Source organism: Dermochelys coriacea, chromosome 8, assembly GCF_009764565.3.
Source record: "Dermochelys coriacea isolate rDerCor1 chromosome 8, rDerCor1.pri.v4, whole genome shotgun sequence".
NCBI classification, from domain to species: Eukaryota; Metazoa; Chordata; order Testudines; family Dermochelyidae; genus Dermochelys; species Dermochelys coriacea.
In genome coordinates, this window is record NC_050075.1 from 38,225,309 (window position 1) to 38,245,691 (window position 20,383).

A 20,383-nucleotide genomic window follows, 5' to 3' on the forward strand; every position below is an offset into this window, starting at 1 on the left:
GAGCAGAATGCCAAAGTGACATACTCTCTGTTGCCTGCTGAGGTAGGTGGCCTTCCCCTGCTCTCCTATATCTCCATAAACTCGGAAAATGGGAATGTTTACGCTCTGCGATCCATGGATTATGAACAGATAAAAGAGTTCCAGGTCACAGTGAGAGCTGCAGATGGCGGGTCCCCTCCACTAAGCTCTGAAGTCATTGTCCGAGTTGTGATAATTGATGAAAATGACAACGCGCCCTTCATTTTATACCCTCTGCAGAACAGCAGCTCCCCCGCTAATGACCTGGTTCCCAGATCGGCGGAGGCGGGTTACCTGGTGACGAAGGTGGTGGCTGTGGATGGAGATTCCGGTCAGAATTCTTGGCTTTCCTATCACTTGTTGAAGGCCACTGACCGAGGTCTCTTCACTGTGGTTTCCCCAAATGGTGAAATCAGAACCACGAGGCTAATAACAGACCGAGATATGATGAAGCAAAAACTCATTGTGCTTGTTAGAGACAGCGGAGAATTGCCCCTTTCTTCATCTGCAACTCTGAACATAGCTCTAGTGGAAGGCTTTTCGGACGCATACATGCAGTTTACAGATGTAGCTGTGGAAGAGGAAGAGAATGGCACATTAACTCTGTACTTAATAATTTCCTTGTGCTTGGTATCGTTTGTTTTGTGTGTGTCAATAATAGTATTTATAACTATCAAGCTTTATAGAAGAAGACATTATGGAGAAAGATACATGTCTGCTTCTGGTAATTTTTATGGTGATAGCAACTTCCAAAATAATTTGGTAGATGTAAAGGGTAACGGAACTCTGTCTCACAGTTATCGTTATGAAGTCTGTTTAACAACTGGATCAGGAAACAGCGAATTCAAATTTCTCAGACCCATTATCCCCTCTCTCCCACCTCAGCATGGTATTGCTGGAACGGACTCTGGAAAAGAACAGGATCTCCTTACTAACCTCCAGCTGAACACGGACGTGGAATCAGCAAACCAGGTTAGATTAATTTCTGATCTTCTATAGTCTTTTTATTTCATTTTCGTTAATTATTTATTTAAAGTGTACATTAAACATTAAAAGATAATGTAGACGTTTTTATTTTCAAAATTATTCAGAAAGCTATTCCTTTCTCACTCTAACGTACGTATAAATGTTACCTTTACAATTGAATTTAGTATTTATCTGTGTACATTTAATGTTTTGTGTTTTATGTATTTTGGTTTAGAAATATTAGGGTTATTAGATATCTTCAGCAATGAACAGATGTGAAAAGAGTTGGAGAATATTGAAATACTAATGGTGCATTGTGTATGCATGTTATAAGGACCTTATTAGTCTATCTTTTTTGGAAATATTCTTGAATGTCCTAGTAGGGTATATTGATTTGTGCTTTTGTTAAGGAGTGCTGGTATTATTTAAAATCAGACTTTGCCATAAGTGTGGGTTAACCGGGAATTGGACACAATAAATAAATGGACCTAGCCAGTTCCACACTGTTATGTTGGCTCACTGTTACCCAATTAAACTAATCGAGGCTCTAGGTATGCTCGATATGGGGCCTCATAATCCCACTCCGACAGTGTAGCCCGACCCACTTGTATTGGCTCTGCTGGGATGAGCTCTTGTTTTAGGCTAGCTGCTCTCTGAGACATTATACTGTTCTTTAAAGAATTTCCCTTACCTCTATAATAGCTGTATACATTTTAAATGAATATTTAGAATCCATACAAATGACAACGCCCCCATCATTTTTTACCTTCTTCAAAACAGCACATCCCATGCTATTGAACTGGTTCCCAGAGCAGCAGAGGCGGGTTACCTTGTGATGTCAGTAGTGGAGATTCTGGTCAGAAATCTGGGCTTTTCTGCCAAACACTGAAGGCCACCGAACCAGGTCATTGTGGAACTTCATAATGGGGAAAAAAGAATCATCAGGATAACAGATCCGAACAGTATAGAGCGAAGCCTAATTGTTATGGGTATGGACGCACTATCCCCAATACTTTATTCTCAGTTCCTAAATCAACATTTCAATGTTGATACGCAAATTTGGAATAACCCAGATTTTCAAAAGAACGCTTTGCGAAACGAATTGTTATCGAAGTCCAGGTGAACTATTACCGTATTCAATTCTGTTTTTGCTGTTCTCCTTTTATCGAGCAACCATGTTCTTCATGATTTTTTCAGTGTTTATGTTACACTTGACATCAGTTTTATTATGTACTGGCAATCGATTCTATTTGTGTACTTTCTCCATATGTGATTATATGATATTTAATAGGTTGCTTATAGAAGCGTGTGCGTGTGTTTAATAGATATAGATAAACTATTTCGATAGACTTGTTTTCAAATTTTAGATATTTGATTTATTTAACTCTTTTTGACATGAAATTGTAAACATTTTTACTCTATGATTAAGCTATTTTGCCCTTTATTATTTTGATTTCACCCACGAATTCATTTAATTCAGTTGTTAAAATGCCACTTTATGGTTGTATGAAGAGATAAAAAAGCATTGCTCAATTTTCTTATTAGATTCAGAAGAACATCAGGAGACATAAATCTTGGTTTTATCCATGTACTGTAATCATTTGAGCCTATGAACACTCTGGGCTTGTTTAAAGAAATGCCATATATAGATTGAAAAGTAAAAGAGATGGACTGCTTCTTTATTTATTTACTCTGGTGTTGACTACCTGTTGAGGTTTTTCAAACACATAAAAAGACATTCCCTGCTATGAGAAACCAACAATCTAAGGGATCCCCTTGAAGTCTTGTAAGGACACCTTTAAGGGACGAGAAATAGTTGCCCTTCATGGCTCTCTGGTCTCTATAGAATGTCTTTATTCTCAGTCTAGTCATGCTCCTTGTTGAAACGTGACAGCAATTTCTTGTGATCATTGATCCCCAGGGGAGTTGACAGGTCTGGAAATCTAAGCCTTGAATGTTTGTCTATTGTCATTGTTCCTGAGGTGGTTTCCCATCATCATCAGCATAGCTGTGTGGACTGAGTTGGGACTGGGAAAAGTCCAGCAGGTCAGCTAATTATAAGTTGGTTATATCCAATGAAGTTCGGATAAAGAAAAATTGAAAAGTTTATTGGCATCCACTGATTTCCTGAGAGTCAGACTGATTAGGGCTCACTTCAGAGCGGTTGGGAGAGTGCCTTCCCTGAAGGATACATTGATTATTTCCTTCCGGAGGGGACCTATGTGCTGTCCGCAGGTTTTCAACAGCACACGGGCAAAGATCCATTTCACACATGGTGGACTTCCCACACGGCATGTGTGGATAGTGTGATTTCACAGAAGACAATTGCTGGGGCCTGTGTTTTCAATAGGTTCTTGTCCTTGTGCTGCTGTGGATCTGAAAAAGTGTGTCTTAAACCACCATCATTCTTACCTTTCTGCTGTCCTGCATCATCTGGCACAGCTCATCCATGAATCAAAGTCACCTGTGTGCGGTGAGAGAGTATGAGCAGAATATCAGTGACATAGGACATCAGATGACTACGTTGTTCCTAAAGCTGTCAGAACTCTGTGTCTGTGTCTGGTTCCTTGTACCCGTTAGGACAGTTTGAAGTTCGGTGGAATCATTAACTTTTACGAGCGCGGGGAAGATGAGGGCAATTTGTTTTTCAGACTATTTATTGAATCATGGGTTGGGAAGAGCAATGATCTCTATCCAGAGGAAGTGGTGACTGGATCAGGAAAGCGAGTATTATTTATTTCTTCCCTGTTTACTCCCAGTCCAAATATTAGGTCCGGTATGTGGCCAGCTTTGTGTGTAGTTCCAGTGACCAGTTTGGAAAATTATCTTGCTGCTTTGGTGAATACAAGGGTATGAACCAGTTTGTGTGTGTGCAGTTGTCTACGTGGGTATTTAAAACCACTGATTAATCTATTTAGATTAATAAATGTATGGTTTCAAATGGTTTTATTCTCTTCTACACCTGAGACTGGATGAATGTAGTGTGGCTCCGCATCCTCATTCCTTGACTCTGATTTCCGGTTGAATGCGCATTTGGTAGAAATGAGCTGTGTCATCAAAATCCCGGTAGTGCTTTCCAGCCACCTCTCCTTGCTGCTGGAAAGTCTGGAGCCTCATCCATCATTAGATCATGCCTGGTGATGGCCGAAATGGGGACATAACAACAGAATGAACTAGTGCCATGTTATGTATTTGTAAAACGGATGAGGACAAGAGAAATTCAGCGTTCTATTACTCCTCTTGCTAAGTACAGACAATAAATGTGATATCTCCGAGATAACGGAGCGGAAGGGCAGGTTTTTCACATACACTCCTAAACGGGCTTTATAAAACAGTACACTGTTTTTTGTGAAAAAATGTACTCCTAGCTTTATTCTTTCTTACTTTTAAAAGATAAGCGGTAACTGAAATGTGCAGACATTTTGCAATGACAATTTATCTTTTCTGTTTTGTTATATTATATTATATTATCTTGTATTATATTATATTATATTGATAGACAGATACCCATGCATTTTTCATTTCTGAAATAAAGCTTTTTTCTCCATCCAGAATTTATACAACGATTTTATCTATTTAATTACTTTTATTAATTTTATTAATTGCTTTATTACTTTTTCTGAAGCTCAAAGTAGGAAAATCATTGGAAGAATATTTTGAAACAGGAAGAATCACTTTTTAAAGCCGCTTAGTGGTGCTATTGGCCAAGGCAGCGCTGAAACGGAAGTGTGCGTCCAGTAAACCCGGCAGTTCAGCCAGATAGTATCGGTCAGGGACGCCGGAGCGCAGACACTGAGGCATTACTTTGCAAGGAATAACAGACTGAACAATGTTTAGCGCGTTCGGAAGCGGCATTATAGCTTTACGTGTACCACAAGGGATATACAATAAAATCTACTTTTCCGCGTTCTGCAATATTTTCGTCAGGAAAATAAGGGGACTTCCTGACAGTTTTGGATATTTGTGAGACGAATGGCGACGACAAACCTGAAAATCGCATTAACAAGGCAAGTTCTGTGTTTCTGTGTTTCTATCTCTGCACTTATGTTCTCTCTGAAACGATTCACTATTCTGTACCCGAAGAGATGGAAAATAGGTCCATTGTAACTAATATTGCAAAGGATCTGGGGCTGGATTTGAGAAAACAGTTTGCTCGTGGGGCCCGGACTGTTTCAGAAGATAGCAAGCATCACTTTCAATCTGAACGCAATACAGTGGCTTTGCTAATTAAAGACTGAATAGATCGCCAGGAGATTTGTAGGAAAATTGTCATGTGCACTGTACATTTTCAATTATTACTGGAAAATCCATTGCAATTCTTTCGAGTTGAAGTGGAAATTTATAATATCAATGACCATCTCCAGTTTTCTCTGAGGACAAATTAATTTTCAAGATCCCGAAAACAATTGATCCTGGATCTCGTTTTCCACTAGAGGGCGCTCAGGATTTTGATGTGGAAAGTAACAACCTCCAGAATTATACTATCATTCCTCCTAATTAATATTTTAACGGGATCAAAATGATGGTGATAAATACTTAGAGCTAGTATTGGAATAATCATTGGACAGAGAGGAGAACCCTGAGATCAGTTTCATTCTCACTGCTATAGATGGTGGCTCTCCCCCAAGATCCGGTACAGCACAAATACACGTCATAGTTCTGGATGTAAATGATAATGCTCCTATCTTTACTCTGGAGTTGTACAAAGTTAAAATTTTGGAATACAGCCCAGAAGACTCTCTGGTTGCCACGGTCATAGCAACTGGTTTAGATAAAGGACTTAATGGGGAGATAGTTTATTCACTCAGTCAAAATGCGGGGAAGAGCCATTCAGCATTCAAGATAAACCCTCTGAGTGGTGAAATCCAAATAGTAAAACCTCTGGATTTTGAATTTACTGAAAAATAGGAGATTGGCATTCGAGCCACAGATGGCGGAGGTCTGTCTGCACTCTGCAAAGTCCTTGTGGAAGTTTTGGATGTGAATGACAATCCCCCTGAAAAAAGAAAAGGAGTACTTGTGGCACCTTAGAGAATAACAAATTTATTTGAGCATAAGCTTTCTTGAGCTACAGCTCATTGCTCGTGAGCCTCATACCAGAAAACTCATCTCCTGAGACAGTGGTGGCCCTTTTCAGCATTAAGGATCTCGACTTCGGGGAAAATGGGAGAACATCTTGTTTTATTGAAGATTAACTGCCTTTTGCTCTAAAACCAGCTTTCAAGAATTATTATGAACTGGTGACAGAAACACCTCTGGACAGAGAGAAAGATTCACAGTATGTTATAACCATCACCGCTACAGACTCAGGGTTCCCCTCGTCGCTTACTACCACTGAAGCCATTACGATGCAAATATCAGACATCAATGACAATGCCCCTCTGTTTAATCGGGCATTTTGCACCATGTATGTGCATAAGAACAGTAATCCAACTGCATTAATTGGCCCCGTAATTGCTGTTGATCAGGATTTAGGGCAGAATGCCAGCGTGAAATATTCTATAATGCCTGCTCGGAAAGCTGACCAGTCCTTATATTCCTACATATCTATTAATTCTGAAAACGGAAATATATATGTTCTACGGCCATTGGACTATGAGCTTATAACAAATATCGATGTCCTAGTACAAGCTTGAGACTTTGGCTATCCTCCATTAAGCACAAATGTCACAGTTCATGTAATCATTATTGACGAAAATGACAACTCTCCAGTTATTTTATTCCCCCTGCAGAACAGCTCTTCTGCCTCAGTTGACTTGGCTCCCAGAACAGCGGAGGCAGGCTGTCTTGTAACTAAGGTGGTGGCTGTAGATGGAGATTCTGGTCAGAAGTCTTGGCTTTCCTACCAACTCTTCGGGGCAACTGATTCTGGTCTATTCATGATGGGGCTTTAAAATGGGGAAATAAGATCCACCAAGCCAATAACTGAGAGAGACTCTTTTAGGCAGAAACTCACCATCCTTGTTAGCGACAATGGACGACCGCCTCTTTCCACTATTGAGGTGTTGAATATCCTTCTGGTGGAGGGATTCTCTGACGCACATATGCCACTCACTGACACGACTCGGGAGGAGGAAAACGCCAGTACATTAACTATGTATTTAGCCATTTCATTGGCTTTAATTTCATTTGTCTTCCTGGTTGCGCTAATGAATCTCATAGTTAAATCATGAAACAAAAAACAATTTAAGGAGAATTACATGTCAGCCTCTGGTATGATTTATTTTACTCCCATACATCATCGCCGCCCACACCACCCCGTGCCCACACTCTAAATCCAACTGAAAGTAGAGCGAAGTATTACTTATAGCTCACAGGAGACAAGACTATTACGTGCCACGGGCAGACACACAAGGAGGGACTGAGGTGCACCAGTGCCTGAAGCCCTGCAGTGGCGGAGAAATGATTCTGTCAAGAGATCTGAACCCACATGCTGCAGAGGAAGGAAAATAAAAACCAAAAGAAACCAACCACCAAGGTCATTGCCAATCTGACCTGGGGGAAAAATCTTTCTCCACTCCACAAAAGAAGATCTGTTAGACCCTGAGTACATACTTCAGCAAGAACCAGCCAACCAAGGACCTGAGAGAGTGAATGCTTGGTGACACCTCAGAGCCCTGGCTCTCATCCTCCATTGTCCCATCTCCAGCTGTGGTCATCTCTGATGCTTCAGAGGAAGGAGAGAGAGAGCAGGAGAAAAAAAACAGAATATATTTGGCCTTTTTGTGTATGTGGATCCCTCCCTCACCCCTGCAGTTGGTGATCTGAAACCCTGAATTATGAGCTTTTAGGAACATAAGGCATGAACAGAAAGTGAACCCCTGGGGTGCTGAGCCCTGTCCCCTACCATCACAAGCAGTCCCATCATACAGTTGCACTTATAAATGTGCTTATCTCTTAAAACTAATTTAAGTTGTTTGCCCTCACTGATAGCATCCTCAAAATCCTCCCCGATTTAAGCAGCCTTTCAGCTCCTGCAGACACCTAGTCCAATTTCACCTCCTATTTGGCGATGTGATGGCGTCTGTTTCCTGCTTGTTATTTATCTTTATAATAGTGCTACTGGTCTTCAGACTCTGCAGGTGGAGGAACTCTCAGCTATCTGACTTCTCCGGTGTGATTTTTAGTGGAGTTCCCATGTCTCAGTAGATGGTAAGAGGGAATCAGAGCTTTTCTTCACACAAATTATGATCCCGATGATTCTGTAACTGGCGAATTTTAAATGGTTCGGTTTAGTTTGCCGAGGCAAGTAGCTCAAACGATTCCATAAAAAAAAAAACTCCAAGAAAATGATCAAAGGGATTCAAACAGGTCTGAGAAAAGTTTGAAGAAATCTAAAGAAGAACATTTGATTAATCGAATTAGTCCCTCGCATGTGTATATTTTGTGCTAATGACGATTTAGAGTGTATTTTGTTATTTATGTTTACATATTATGTAGAAATTAAATATGAACATTTTAGACCTATGCACATACATTTACATCTTGTAACATTAGTAATGTTAAATGTTTTGTGATTAGCCAGTGTTTTCTTTCTACTTTCAGATGAGTTTGGGCTTATTTCTGTACATCATGTAATCTAATTTTAAGCAACTGAGGTTAAATTAAAAAGTGTATTTATGGATGAACAAACTCTTCGTTTCTCCTTTCATTAATTTCTTGGTGACACCTCTCCCATTATCTAATTTATTCCAGTTAATTTATTAATCTGTAGGTACATTTTAAGAAGTGAAATATTTCTACTACTTCAAAATGTTACTGTCAAACATTGTGAAGTATGATAAGTGACAGTATTTAAAGAATAATAATGCCAAATATAATGCTAAAGTGCATTTGTAAGATCTATAGTCAAAAGATGGGAATGGAAGTAATGCTTTTACAAATTTATATAATTATAACGAAACATCCTTTCACTCTAAAACACAAGGGTATTTCCACTGTATTGAAAAATCGGTATTCCCTCAAAATATGGGCTCATATGTGAAATGACTTTACAGAGACAAATTCATTCACCGATGCAATTTGTTTTAGGTCAAGAGTTCTAGGAGATGAATTAAATTGTCATTGGTATGGCCTAGTAAATAAAGCACTGGACTTGTACTGGGGTTTACTCTCAGCTTTGCCCCTGGCCAGATGGGTGACCTTGGGCAAATAACTTCATCTCTGTGTGCCTCAATTTCCTCATCTGTAAAGTGGGGATAATTATACTAAACCCATCTGTAAAGCACTTTGAAATCTACTTATTAAAAGTCCTGTATAAGAGCTAGGTATTATGACTATTTTAATGTGTCTGTTTGTTTGTTTTTTATGTGTAGTATCCCAACAGTCTCATGCTTCAACATATGTCCACATTAGTTTATGTAATTTATGGAAGAAATCTTCTTTTCTTATTTCTGGCTATTAATATATGAACGTCTATAGGCATTCTTTTATTGGAAGTGTTTTTAACACACAATTCAATCAATTTAAGAGATTTATACTTCACATGTTAATAGATATCATGTAGATAGTAATTTTATGAAGAAGTGACATATATGTCAGCAAAAAGCATAATGTATATCATATTTCATTATACATGTTCCCCTCTCACACTGAGATTTGATGTCTTTCTAAAAGATATATTCTGATTCAGTCATAATCAGACTGTAGAGTGTTCCATTATATTGTAGAGAATAATAATAATCTATATATATTCACATATGTATGCATGACAGTTCACATAGCATAATATAACAATACGTTTAATTACATATCTAGCGCTTAAAAATGACTGAACAATTGAAATGTCAGTATTAAAAACAAAACAAACCGTTCACAATGGAGTATTCTGCAGTGATTGATATAGACTCTGAGTGTCGCTGTTCGCTAACTATGCACAAACAGTCTACTACGAAATAGAGCAAACCCATTTAACAGCAAAGACAGAGAAGCCGCAGGATGCAAGGTCTGAATAGAAAAAGAGGACCTTGCTGATTGAATCTAGCCCTTACATAGGATGCCGTAATGAAGATTTGGTCCGAGACAACAGCATACAAATTCCTGATTCCTAATCACTGCAGACATCGGTAAGAGAACTGGAACGCGGCTCTTCATCCCTTTTGAAATGACGGACACACTGAGCAGACAGGATTTCAAAAGGCGAGTCTTGTGTTGCTGTATCTTGGTCACCGTTTGGGAGGCAGTTTCGGGACAGATTCGCTATTCGATTCCTGAGGAAATGGAGATAGGATCCTTCGTGGGGAACATCGCAAAGGATCTGGGACTGCATCTAAAGGAGCTCTCAGACCGCGGAGTCAGCCTTGTTGCCAGAGGTAGGACACAATATTTTGGTTTGAATTTGAAAAACGGCCATTTATTTGTCAACGAAAGGATGGACAGAGAGCAGATTTGTGGTCATATTACAAAATGTGTGTTAAATATTGAGGTGCTTGCGGAAAATCCAGTGAAGCTTTACAGAGGCGAGGTGGAAATAAAGGATATAAATGATAACTCGCCCAGTTTTCCAGAAAATGAAAGCGTGTTAGAAATCAGCGAGTATACTGCAAGAGGCACACGTTTCCCATTAGAAAAAGCTCATGACCCTGATGTAGGACTGAATTCTCTACAAAATTACAAATGTAGCCAAGACAGTTATTTTATCCTGAATGTAGAAACCGGAGATGACGGTATAAAATACCCGGAATTAATATTGGAGACATCTTTGGATAGAGAACAACAAGCAGTTCATAATTTGATCCTCACCGCCACTGACGGTGGGGATCCTGTAAAATCAGGATCATCAATAATCCGAATTGTGGTGTTGGATGGAAACGACAATGCCCCAGAATTTACGCAATCGGTGTATAAAGTGAGTGTAAAGGAAGACATTCCTGTGGGTAGTGTGGTGCTCAGGGTAACAGCCTCGGACAGAGATGAAGGCATAAACGCTCAGATCAAGTATTCGTTTCTCAAAATCTCAGAACGGTTTGACAAAAAATTTAAATTGGATCCTGAAACTGGTGACATCCAAGTAACGGCAAAGCTTGATTTTGAAGAATTAGCATTTTATGAATTTGACATACAAGCGAGGGACGAAGGCGGGCTATCAGCCCACTGCAAAGTTCTGATAGAGATTGCTGACATTAATAATCATATCCCTGGGATCACTGTCACATCTGCTTTCAGTCCCATTGCCGAAGATTCCCTCTTAGGTGCAGTGATTGCTATTCTTAATGTGCATGATCGAGACTCTGGGGAGAATGGTGAGGTCACTTGTTCTATAATTCCAGAAAGCCTCCCATTCAAATTAGAGAGGTCATTTGATAATTTTTACACTATGGTGACTGATAGAGCTTTGGACAGGGAGCAAGTCTCCGAATACAATATCACTGTTATAGCCACAGACCGAGGGATTCCTCCTCTCAGCTCAAACAAAACTGTCTTTATAGAAGTTTTGGATAAAAATGACAACTGGCCTGTCTTCGATCAAAAATATTACACGGCCTATATCGCAGAAAATAGCACCCCAGGTGTTTCTGTATTTCATATGAAGGCAAATGATGTGGACTGGAGGGAGAACGCCAGAGTCACTTACTCCATTATTGAAGGAGACAGAAGCGAAGTGCCTTTGTCCTCCTACATCTCTATTAACTCCGAGACTGGGGCTCTCTACGCTCTGCGCTCCTTCGATTACGAACAGTTCCGGGAGATTCGGTTCCAAGTGCAGGCTCAGGATGGGGGTTCCCCACCTCTCAGCAGTAATGTCTCCGTCACTCTCTTTATACTGGATCAGAATGACAACAGCCCACACATCTTACACCCCTCCTTTCCCACCGATGGCTCCACGGGAGTGGAGTTGGCCCCTCGCTCCTCCGAGCCGGGTTACCTGGTCACTAAGGTGGTGGCGGTGGATGCAGACTCCGGGCAGAACGCCTGGCTCTCCTACCAGCTGCTGAAGGCTACAGAGCCGGGGCTCTTCTCTGTCGGACTCCACAGCGGCGAGATCAGGACAGCTCGCTACTTCGTAGACAAAGATGCGCTCAAGCAAAGTCTGGTGGTTTTAGTGAAGGACAACGGGCAGCCCCCTCTCTCTGCCACGGCCACTGTCACGGTGGTGGTGGCTGATAGCATCCCCGAAATCCTCTCCGATTTAAGCAGCCTCTCAGCTCCTGTAGACCCCCAGTCCAGCCTCACCTTGTATTTGGTGATCGCTGTGGCCTCCGTTTCCTGCTTGTTCTTTACCTTTATCATAGTGTTACTGGCCTTTAGGCTCCTCAGGTGGAGAAACTCGCAGCTGTTTGACTCCTCGAGTGTGACTTTCAGTGGAGTTCCCGTCTCGCAGTTTGTGGGGATCGATGGAGTCAGAGCTTTTCTTCACAGTTCTGCCCAAGAGACTTTTCTATATAAGGACTGTGGATTAAAGGAATTCTGCTTTCAAGGGGGAAGTGCTTCAAACACTCTTATGGGTATTAATTCTGCTGTCAACAAGCACACTGAATCGTTTGATGAAGAAACAAGCACCAGAAATGCTCTCGACATCTTCTTGGAGGTGAGTGTACTCGGCTCAATTCGATATTTCTTTGATCTCTGAGTAAAACACTTCAATTAATATATTTCCATCATATTTTGTAGTCTTTTTGTCTAATCGTATTTGTAATGATATTTTAAAAGGAAGAAAGAGCGTTTTATTGAGAACCTATGTTAAAAATAAGTTTATGGAAACAAAGATTTCAAATCAAATTCTGTTTACAGAAAAATGTGGCTTAATATTTAAAAATGGAGGAGAGTTGGATTGATTGATTCTCAGAGAAAAATTGATAAAACTACTTGCGGCCGTTTCTTTCATGTTATATATTTTCTGTTAAGGAGTTCAGAATTTCTATTCTTAATTTCTCCACAAATACCTCATACACATTTTTTTATTTCTATATTATTATATACTAGCTGTGTTGTTAAAAGGCCAATCACAGTAGCCTTATCACTAAATTAGTCCCTATCAAAAATTTAAGAAATTGGTGCCTAAAGTTGGGATTCTATATCTGTAGGAAATGCCTAAACTCGTGCCCATTTACTGTTTGGAATCAGGTTACTCGTGAAGATACCTAAATTTGGATGTAAGAGACAAACTGTGGGCACCCATTTTTAAAATTTTTGCCAAAGACAATTAAACAACATCTGGGGATTTCTTTCCTCATAGGTTCTTCATCTAGAGCTTAAATCCTAAACCTATTCCTGATAAGCAGTTTCTAATCAGAAGGAAGATCTATGAAGAGTTTAAGGAGCTCTCTAAATCTTTACTTTGATCATGAAAAATCGTCAGTGATCGGTGCAGAAGATAGCTTCCTTACAAAAATGAAATGTACGTGAATAGTTTACACTGACAGCCCTCAATAAAATAAATGCCCCTTATTACCATTACAATCTGTAACGAAAATGTTATTCTAGTATTATATAAATCTAATTTACATTGGCCATTGCTAGAGGTTTGCAATCGTAAACTCTTATTCCCCAAATAGCCTAGATATTATAGATACCTCACATCTAATGTCATTTTAGCAAGTCACATTTTAAAAGCAGATTGCCTTATAAATATGATGGCATTATTCCCTATTTGATGTCTGGCTAGCCTAGAATAAAAATATTTTATGAGATTACTAATTTAGTTGATAAAAGTAACTCTGTTGACCTAGTATATTTAGATTAATGTCAGGCATTTAACTTAATACCACTTGATATTCATATTGAAAACTAATACTATAAAATAAATAAATTACATATTGAGTATAGGTTTCAGAGTAGCAGCCGTGTTAGTCTGTATTCGCAAAAAGAAAAGGAGTACTTGTGGCACCTTAGAGACTAACAAATTTATTAGAGCATAAGCTTTCGTGAGCTACAGCTCACTTCATCGGATGCATTCCGATGCATATTGAGTATAAACTATTTCAGACATGAAACTCTATTTAATATATCAAGATAATCAGATGGTGGTGTTTCTAATGAGGCTCAGCAAAGTTGGAGTCAAAGCCCAACTTTATTCAATATTATTATTCAATATCAATTATTATGATCTGGAAGAAACTATAATCATTAACATTTGAAGATATCATAAATCTCCCTCCTCCTTGCAACAGCCTTCTATGTACTTGAAAACTGGTGTCATGTCCCTTCTCAGTCTTCTCTTCTCCAGACTAAACAAACTCAGTTTTTTCAATCTTCCCTCATAAGTCATATTTCCTAGACCTTTAATCATTTTGTTGCTCTTCTCTGGATGTTTTCCAATTTCTCCAATTTCTTTCTTGAAATGTGGCACCCAGAACTGGACACAATACTCCTGTTGAGGCCTAATCAGCATGGAGTAGATTGGAAGAATTACCTCTCATGTCTTCCTTACATCACTCCTGCTAATACATTCCAGAATGATGTTTGCTTTTTTTGCAAGTGTTACACTGTTGACTCATATTTAGCTTCCTATCCACGGTGACCCCCGGGTCCCTTTGAGCAGTATTCTTTCCTAGACACTTATTTCCCATTTTGTATGTGTGCAGTTAGACACTAAACATATGAACAAGAACCAGCCAACAAGCACCTGGGAGAGGGAATGCTTGGCTCCAGCTCAGAGTCCTGGCCCTCCCCACCCAATGTACTATCTCCAGCCATGGCTATCCCTCCCTTTAACAAAGGAAAGAGATTAAAAAAACCCTCCCAGAATACATAGGTGAGGAATCTCTTTCTGACTCCCTGCTAATGACTGGCTGAAAGCCTGAAGCATGAGCTTAAGGAACATAAGACATAAACTGGAAGTGAGCCTCAGGACTGTTAATCCCTGACCTATAACCCCCGCTTCCCCCATCACAAGCAACCCCATCAGACAATTGCACTCATGAATTTGTCCAGTTTTGTCTCTTAAAACTAATTAAATTATTTGCCCCCAAAACTCCTATTAGGAGACTGTTCCAGAACCTCTCCCCTCTTATAGTTGGAACCCTTCTTTCAGTTTCCAGCCTGACTTTGTTCATGGCCAGTTTTTATCCATGTGTTCCTGTGCCAACATTGTGCTTTAGCTTCATAAAAATGGCCATAATGGGTCAGACCAACGTTCCATCTAACCTAGTATCCTGTCTTCTGACAGTGACTAATGTGGGGTGCCCTGAGGGAATGAGCCCCGGGCCCCATGTATTTATAGAGAGCAATCATATCCCCTCTCAGGCTTATTTTGCTAGACTAAACTAGCCAAGAGCTTCCAGTCTCCTCTCATAAGCTCCTCCCTCATTCCCATAAACATCCTAGTAGCTCTTCTCTGCACTTGTTCCAGTTTAAATTCAGCTTTCTTGAACCTGGGTGACCAGAATTGTACACAGTATTTTATATGAGGTCTTACCAGTGCCTTGTACAAAGGATAATACTTATCCAGGGTGATATTATCTCTGTATATGGCACTGGTGACACTGGTCATAGAATAGCGTGTCTAGTTTGTATCAACAAATTAAAACGGATGTTGAAGAAACTCGAGCGCTTCAGGAAAGACCTACAAGAGTTTCCTGAACTAGAAAAGATGAGAGACTTAAGGAGCTCATTCTATTTATGTCAGGGAAGAGAAAGTTAGTAAGCAACCTGGTCAAGGTCTTTAAGTACCTACATAGGGAGCAGATATATAATACTAGATGGTTCTTTGAGCTAACAGACAAAGTCTTTAAAAGATCCAGTGCCTGGAAGTTGAAGTTAGATACATTCAAAGTGGAAATAAGGTGCGCATTTTAAACAGTGGGTGTAATTACCTATCAGAACAGTTTACCAAAGAAAGTGATAGATTATCCATCATTTGGCATCTTTAAATAGAAATGGGATATTTTTCTAAAATATTTGCACTAGCTCAACCACAAATTATCGGGCGTTGTTCAGGAATTAATGGGTGAAATTCTGGAGGTCAGAATATGTGACCCTCTGATTTTATAGTCCATGAATTTATGAAAATGTCTAACTAAGGAAAAGTATGCATGGATCCTTCAATTAGAATCTATGTTCCTTTTCCTCATGGTTGTACATTTGTGTTTCTGTTTGCTTTGCTTTTGTTCAGATAGTGATTCCTCAAAATTTTAGAATACCAGCTGATTTTTTTAAACGACTCAACACAATTAGATATTTAAAAAGTCTTAAATAGCATAACATATGTTATTGAAATTGTTCAGCCAAAACAGTCTGATCGCTGTGAGCAAACGCTTTTTTTTTGCATCCCTTTGAAAAAGTATTGGCAATTTTTTCCCAGTTTTTAGCAATTGTATACATCTGGAGAAAAAGAAAGAAAGAAAGAAAGAAAGAAAGAAAGAAAGAAAGAAAGAAAGAAAGAAAGAAAGAAAGAAAGAAAGAAAGAAAGAAAGAAAGAAAGAAAGAAATCTGTTCCACATTTGCCCGCTCTTTCAGTGCTTTATTTATTTATTTATAAGATAGCTTTATCGCTCCATAATATTTTGGTACGCTTAGGCGCTACTCTGGTCTTTTTTTATATAGAGAATTTTATATTAAAAACTTACATTTTTTTCATACTCAAGAGTTTTCATCTTGAATTTTTTCACTTGTCTGGTGTGTACTTTGCAGGTAGAGGCATCAGAAGGCTCCACGTTCATTTTTCTACATTTAGTGAAACAAAAAAATGCGACATTAAAACTGTAAATGTGACAAGAGACCAGCGTGGTAAATATATTTACAATCTCATAGTTAAAGTGAAATTTCACTCACAGATTAACCAATTTATAATTTTGTTTCCGAAAGTGTTGTAGATTAATTAGAGAGGAATACGACAATGCAAAAATAATATTATCTAACAACGTTCCGGAAGGAAACAACCGCTTCAAGTTTATTGATTTTCATTAAAATTCATTTTCCATCTCTTTTATATCTTGTAATAATCACCTCAGTTATTAAAACTACGCGGAAGCTTCTATTTTTCTAGGTGCACTCAGTGACCACTGTGCCTCGGGTGCTCCCTGGGTTTTCTTGCATTCGCTGTGATATTTTCCAATTTTTTCAGAAACCTTTTGGCCAATCTGAAAGCTTCCTCAGCTCCTTGTCTCGGAAAATATGAAAGTCCTCATCCCTTGTCTGAAGAAGTGAAATATTTTGAGGATGAATCTAGAACTTGATATGGATTTTATATTACGAAGGCAAAACAAATTTTGTTAAAAACTAAACGTAAGACAGTATACTGCAGTTTATGATTGAAAATATGAGAGTCGCTGTTTACCAGTGTGGATCAGAAGTTCTGGAACAGAATCCGCAGATTTCCTTGGTAATTTACATAGCGCAAAACAATTGCTCTGAATGACTTGGGTATAAAAGATATCTCTTGCGCTGGCAATTTATTGCCCACTCCAGGCTGCCTTAGAGTATTTCTTAGTTTAAATAACTCTTATTCTTGCTTATGATATCACTTCGTAAGAGTCTTTCATAATAATCGGAGATAATTCCTCAGATAGATGAGCATTTCATCCCATTATGGAGGATGGGGATTTATATGAGATGAAATGCTACATAGAGAATAATGCCTAAATGCAAGGTAAAATATATTACTTTTTAATGTCTAGATTGAGAATGGAAAGTCTGAGCTCGAGTTTTGCTTTGGTATTTTGTGTGTTCTTTTGAAAAACATTTTTTCAACCATGGGCGGATTTAGCAATAAAAGCACGAAGTTAAAATAAACTGTAAAGCGTTCCTATTAACCAGAAGATGTTAGACAGTTAAAAGTTAGCGACGGGTTCTAACTACAGTTCTTCACCCTGGAAATATTCTCTGTAGAAAAGGTTTTTTATAAGAAGCGTGCTGACCCAGGGGCTGATTGCATAGTGAGAAGATGGACTTAAATCAAAGGCGGTTAGTGAGGTTTCTCATCTAAATGTTCATGTCCAGATGTGGAACGTTGTATGATTAGGCATATGGGTATTTTCAGAATGATGCGCGGAGTCATCGGGAGTGGTGTTGGAAAAGGAAGGGAAAATAGTGAAAAATGAAACCGGTTTCGCTCTTCATATATTTTAAGATTAATTTGCTATGACCGTGTAAAGGCTTGCTCTACAATCGGAAAATTACGTGCATAGCTATGCAGATATAGTTGTAATATAGTACATATAAGGTTATATATATATATTATATAAGAATATTGTATATTATGTGTGGTGTATTATTGTTAATTATAATGTTATAATTATACCAGCATAGCTATGACGGTAAAATCATCTTGTGGACACACTTATCCCGGAATAATAGTAATAGTAATAATAATAATAATAATAATAATAATAATAATAAATACATTAATAATGAGATTGTAGCCATCTAGAAAAGAGATTTAAACTGGAAAGTGACTGCAGAAGGTTTGAAAATAAAATCCAGGGCTGAACTAAACATTTTGATTGAAGAAATACCTGAATGAATATAAGAATAGTGACAAATCACAAGTAGAAATAATTGTCCACTCTCACTGATAAGGAAGACTCTGGTGTTGATTTTTAAGAACAGGAAGAAATGTGGGAGATTACATCAACTGCCTTGACTGGGGGAGTGTTCCCGTTATATATAAGTCAAATTCACACTTGGGATCATGTTGAGTGCTTGGTATTGCTGTAGTATATGTATCAACAATAGATGGGGCTTGGGTGTGGGAGTGGGGCGGGGGAGGGTTGCTTGTTTGCACGTGGCAAGAAGTTTGGAGGTGGGTGTTTTTTTCATTTGAAGATCTCACCAGAGTTAGCTATACTTTTATCAGTTCCACATTTGATTATTTCAATGCATTGTGTCCATGGGGCTACCCTTGAGGACCACAGGGACACTTCAATAGTGCAGAATGCAAATATACATATATTTCCTGGCATTCTGGTAAGGAACACATTGCAATTGTATTCTGAACTGGAATAGAACTGGTTTCTGGATGAAGTTTAAAGTATTGTTTTGGGCCTATATAAGCTATGAGTTAGTTTGAGTGTTGTTATTTCCTTTAGTGTGCTACTGTGATAGTTTGGATAAGTGGAGTCACTGCAGCTAAAGTTTAACAGGATAGTTTATATAATAATTTAAAAGAAGAGGGACAAATCGGAGGGCATTTTGAAGGGTTCTGGATTCTGAACCTTATTCTTCTTCTTAGTTTGACAAAGAATTTACAAGAATTTGCATGACCTGTCTATGTTATGAGGCATCCCCTAGGAGGGTAGGTCAAATGGACACCTGAATTAGATGAAGGGGGAAAATGTTAGTGTGGTGAGCTGGAAGGGTCTATTTTTGTTTATTGAACCACAAGAACACTCTTGTATGAGCTTTTAAAAGATGTGTGTAAATGCCTATAGTATAGACAAGTTCTTTTGGATAAATATAAATAAATAAGGCCAAATCCTGAAGTCTTTACTCTAACAAAATTCCTAATGACTCCAAGTGACACTTTCCATTGGAAAAGATCTGCAAGCTCGAGAATTATTTATTCACTATAGACTGTATATTTATATGTTCCGAGTACTATACTTTAATGTAGTTTTCCCTTTGGGGAACGATACAGAAAGTGGCAAATTTAGCTTTATATTTATACTTTCCCTATGAAATATAAATACGAAAAGTTGTTCACTTCCCTCATATGGGCTGCAGCCGTTAAATGTCTGATGAATGTTAATTTTTGCTGAGAATCGAATGCAGTTTTACAGAGCGGAAGAGGAAATTCTGGATATAAATGATAATGCTCCCAGATTCTCCAAATAAAAAAAAAACTATGTTAAAAATAAGTGAGATCACAGCATCCGGAGCGCGGTTTCCTCTATATGACGCGCAGAATCCTTATGCAGAAATTAAGCTTTCTCCAGAGCTTTGATCTCAGTGACAATAAACGCTTCATTTTGGATGTGCAGTCTACCTGAGGCTCGATATGCAGAAGTTGTGTTGGCGAAAGCTCTGAACCAGAAGGACCAGATTGTTCATTATTTAATCCTCACAGCCACTGACTATCTAGGCAGATAAATCCGTGTCAGCTGACAAGGAGCCAACTTTTAGTCATCCTGAATATAAAATGGCAGAGGTGCTTAATGACTTCTTTGTTTTGGTCTTCACGAAGAAGGTTGGTGGTGATTGGATGTCTAACATAGTGAGTACCAGTGAAAATGAGGTAGGATCAGAAGAGGCTAAAATAGGGAAAGAACAAGTTAAAAATTATTTGGACAAATTAGATGTCTTCAAGTCACCAGAGCCTGATTAAATGCATCCTAGAATACTCAAGGAGCTGACTGAAGAGATATCTGAACCATTAGCTATTATCTTTGAGAAGTCATGGAAGACTGGAGAGATTCCAGAAGACTGGAAAGGGGCAAATATAGTGCCCATCTATAAAAAGGAAAATAGGGACAATCCAGGAAATTACAGACCAGTCAGTTTAACTTCTGTACCCAGAAAGATA

At 38.7% G+C, this 20,383-nt stretch overlaps 2 protein-coding genes and 2 pseudogenes across 8 annotated transcripts in view; all 4 read left to right on the forward strand.

Moving 5' to 3' along the window:
- The window catches only part of LOC119859844 (protocadherin gamma-C5-like), a 372,734-nt gene that overhangs the window by 41,893 nt on the left and 310,458 nt on the right, over positions 1-20,383 (forward strand). For 4 of the 7 annotated variants that reach the window (XM_043490724.1, XM_038412595.2, XM_043490732.1 and 1 more), the window contains one exon: positions 904-990. The exons of 2 other annotated variants lie outside the window; for them this stretch is intronic. In XM_043490724.1, the coding sequence (XP_043346659.1) occupies positions 904-990 (87 nt within the window). Of the gene's footprint in view, positions 1-903; positions 991-12,297; positions 12,512-20,383 lie in introns of those variants that run through there. One more of the 7 variants, XM_038412605.2, reaches the window with a different exon arrangement.
- On the forward strand, positions 4,920-5,892 carry LOC119859855 (annotated as a pseudogene).
- On the forward strand, positions 6,042-7,157 carry LOC119859856 (annotated as a pseudogene).
- On the forward strand, positions 9,868-20,127 carry LOC122455501 (protocadherin gamma-A10-like). Its single transcript, XM_043490743.1, has 2 exons — positions 9,868-12,144; positions 20,100-20,127. Exons 1-2 carry the CDS (start codon positions 10,088-10,090, stop codon positions 20,113-20,115), a joined length of 2,073 nt encoding a protein of 690 aa, XP_043346678.1. The 5' UTR covers positions 9,868-10,087; the 3' UTR covers positions 20,116-20,127.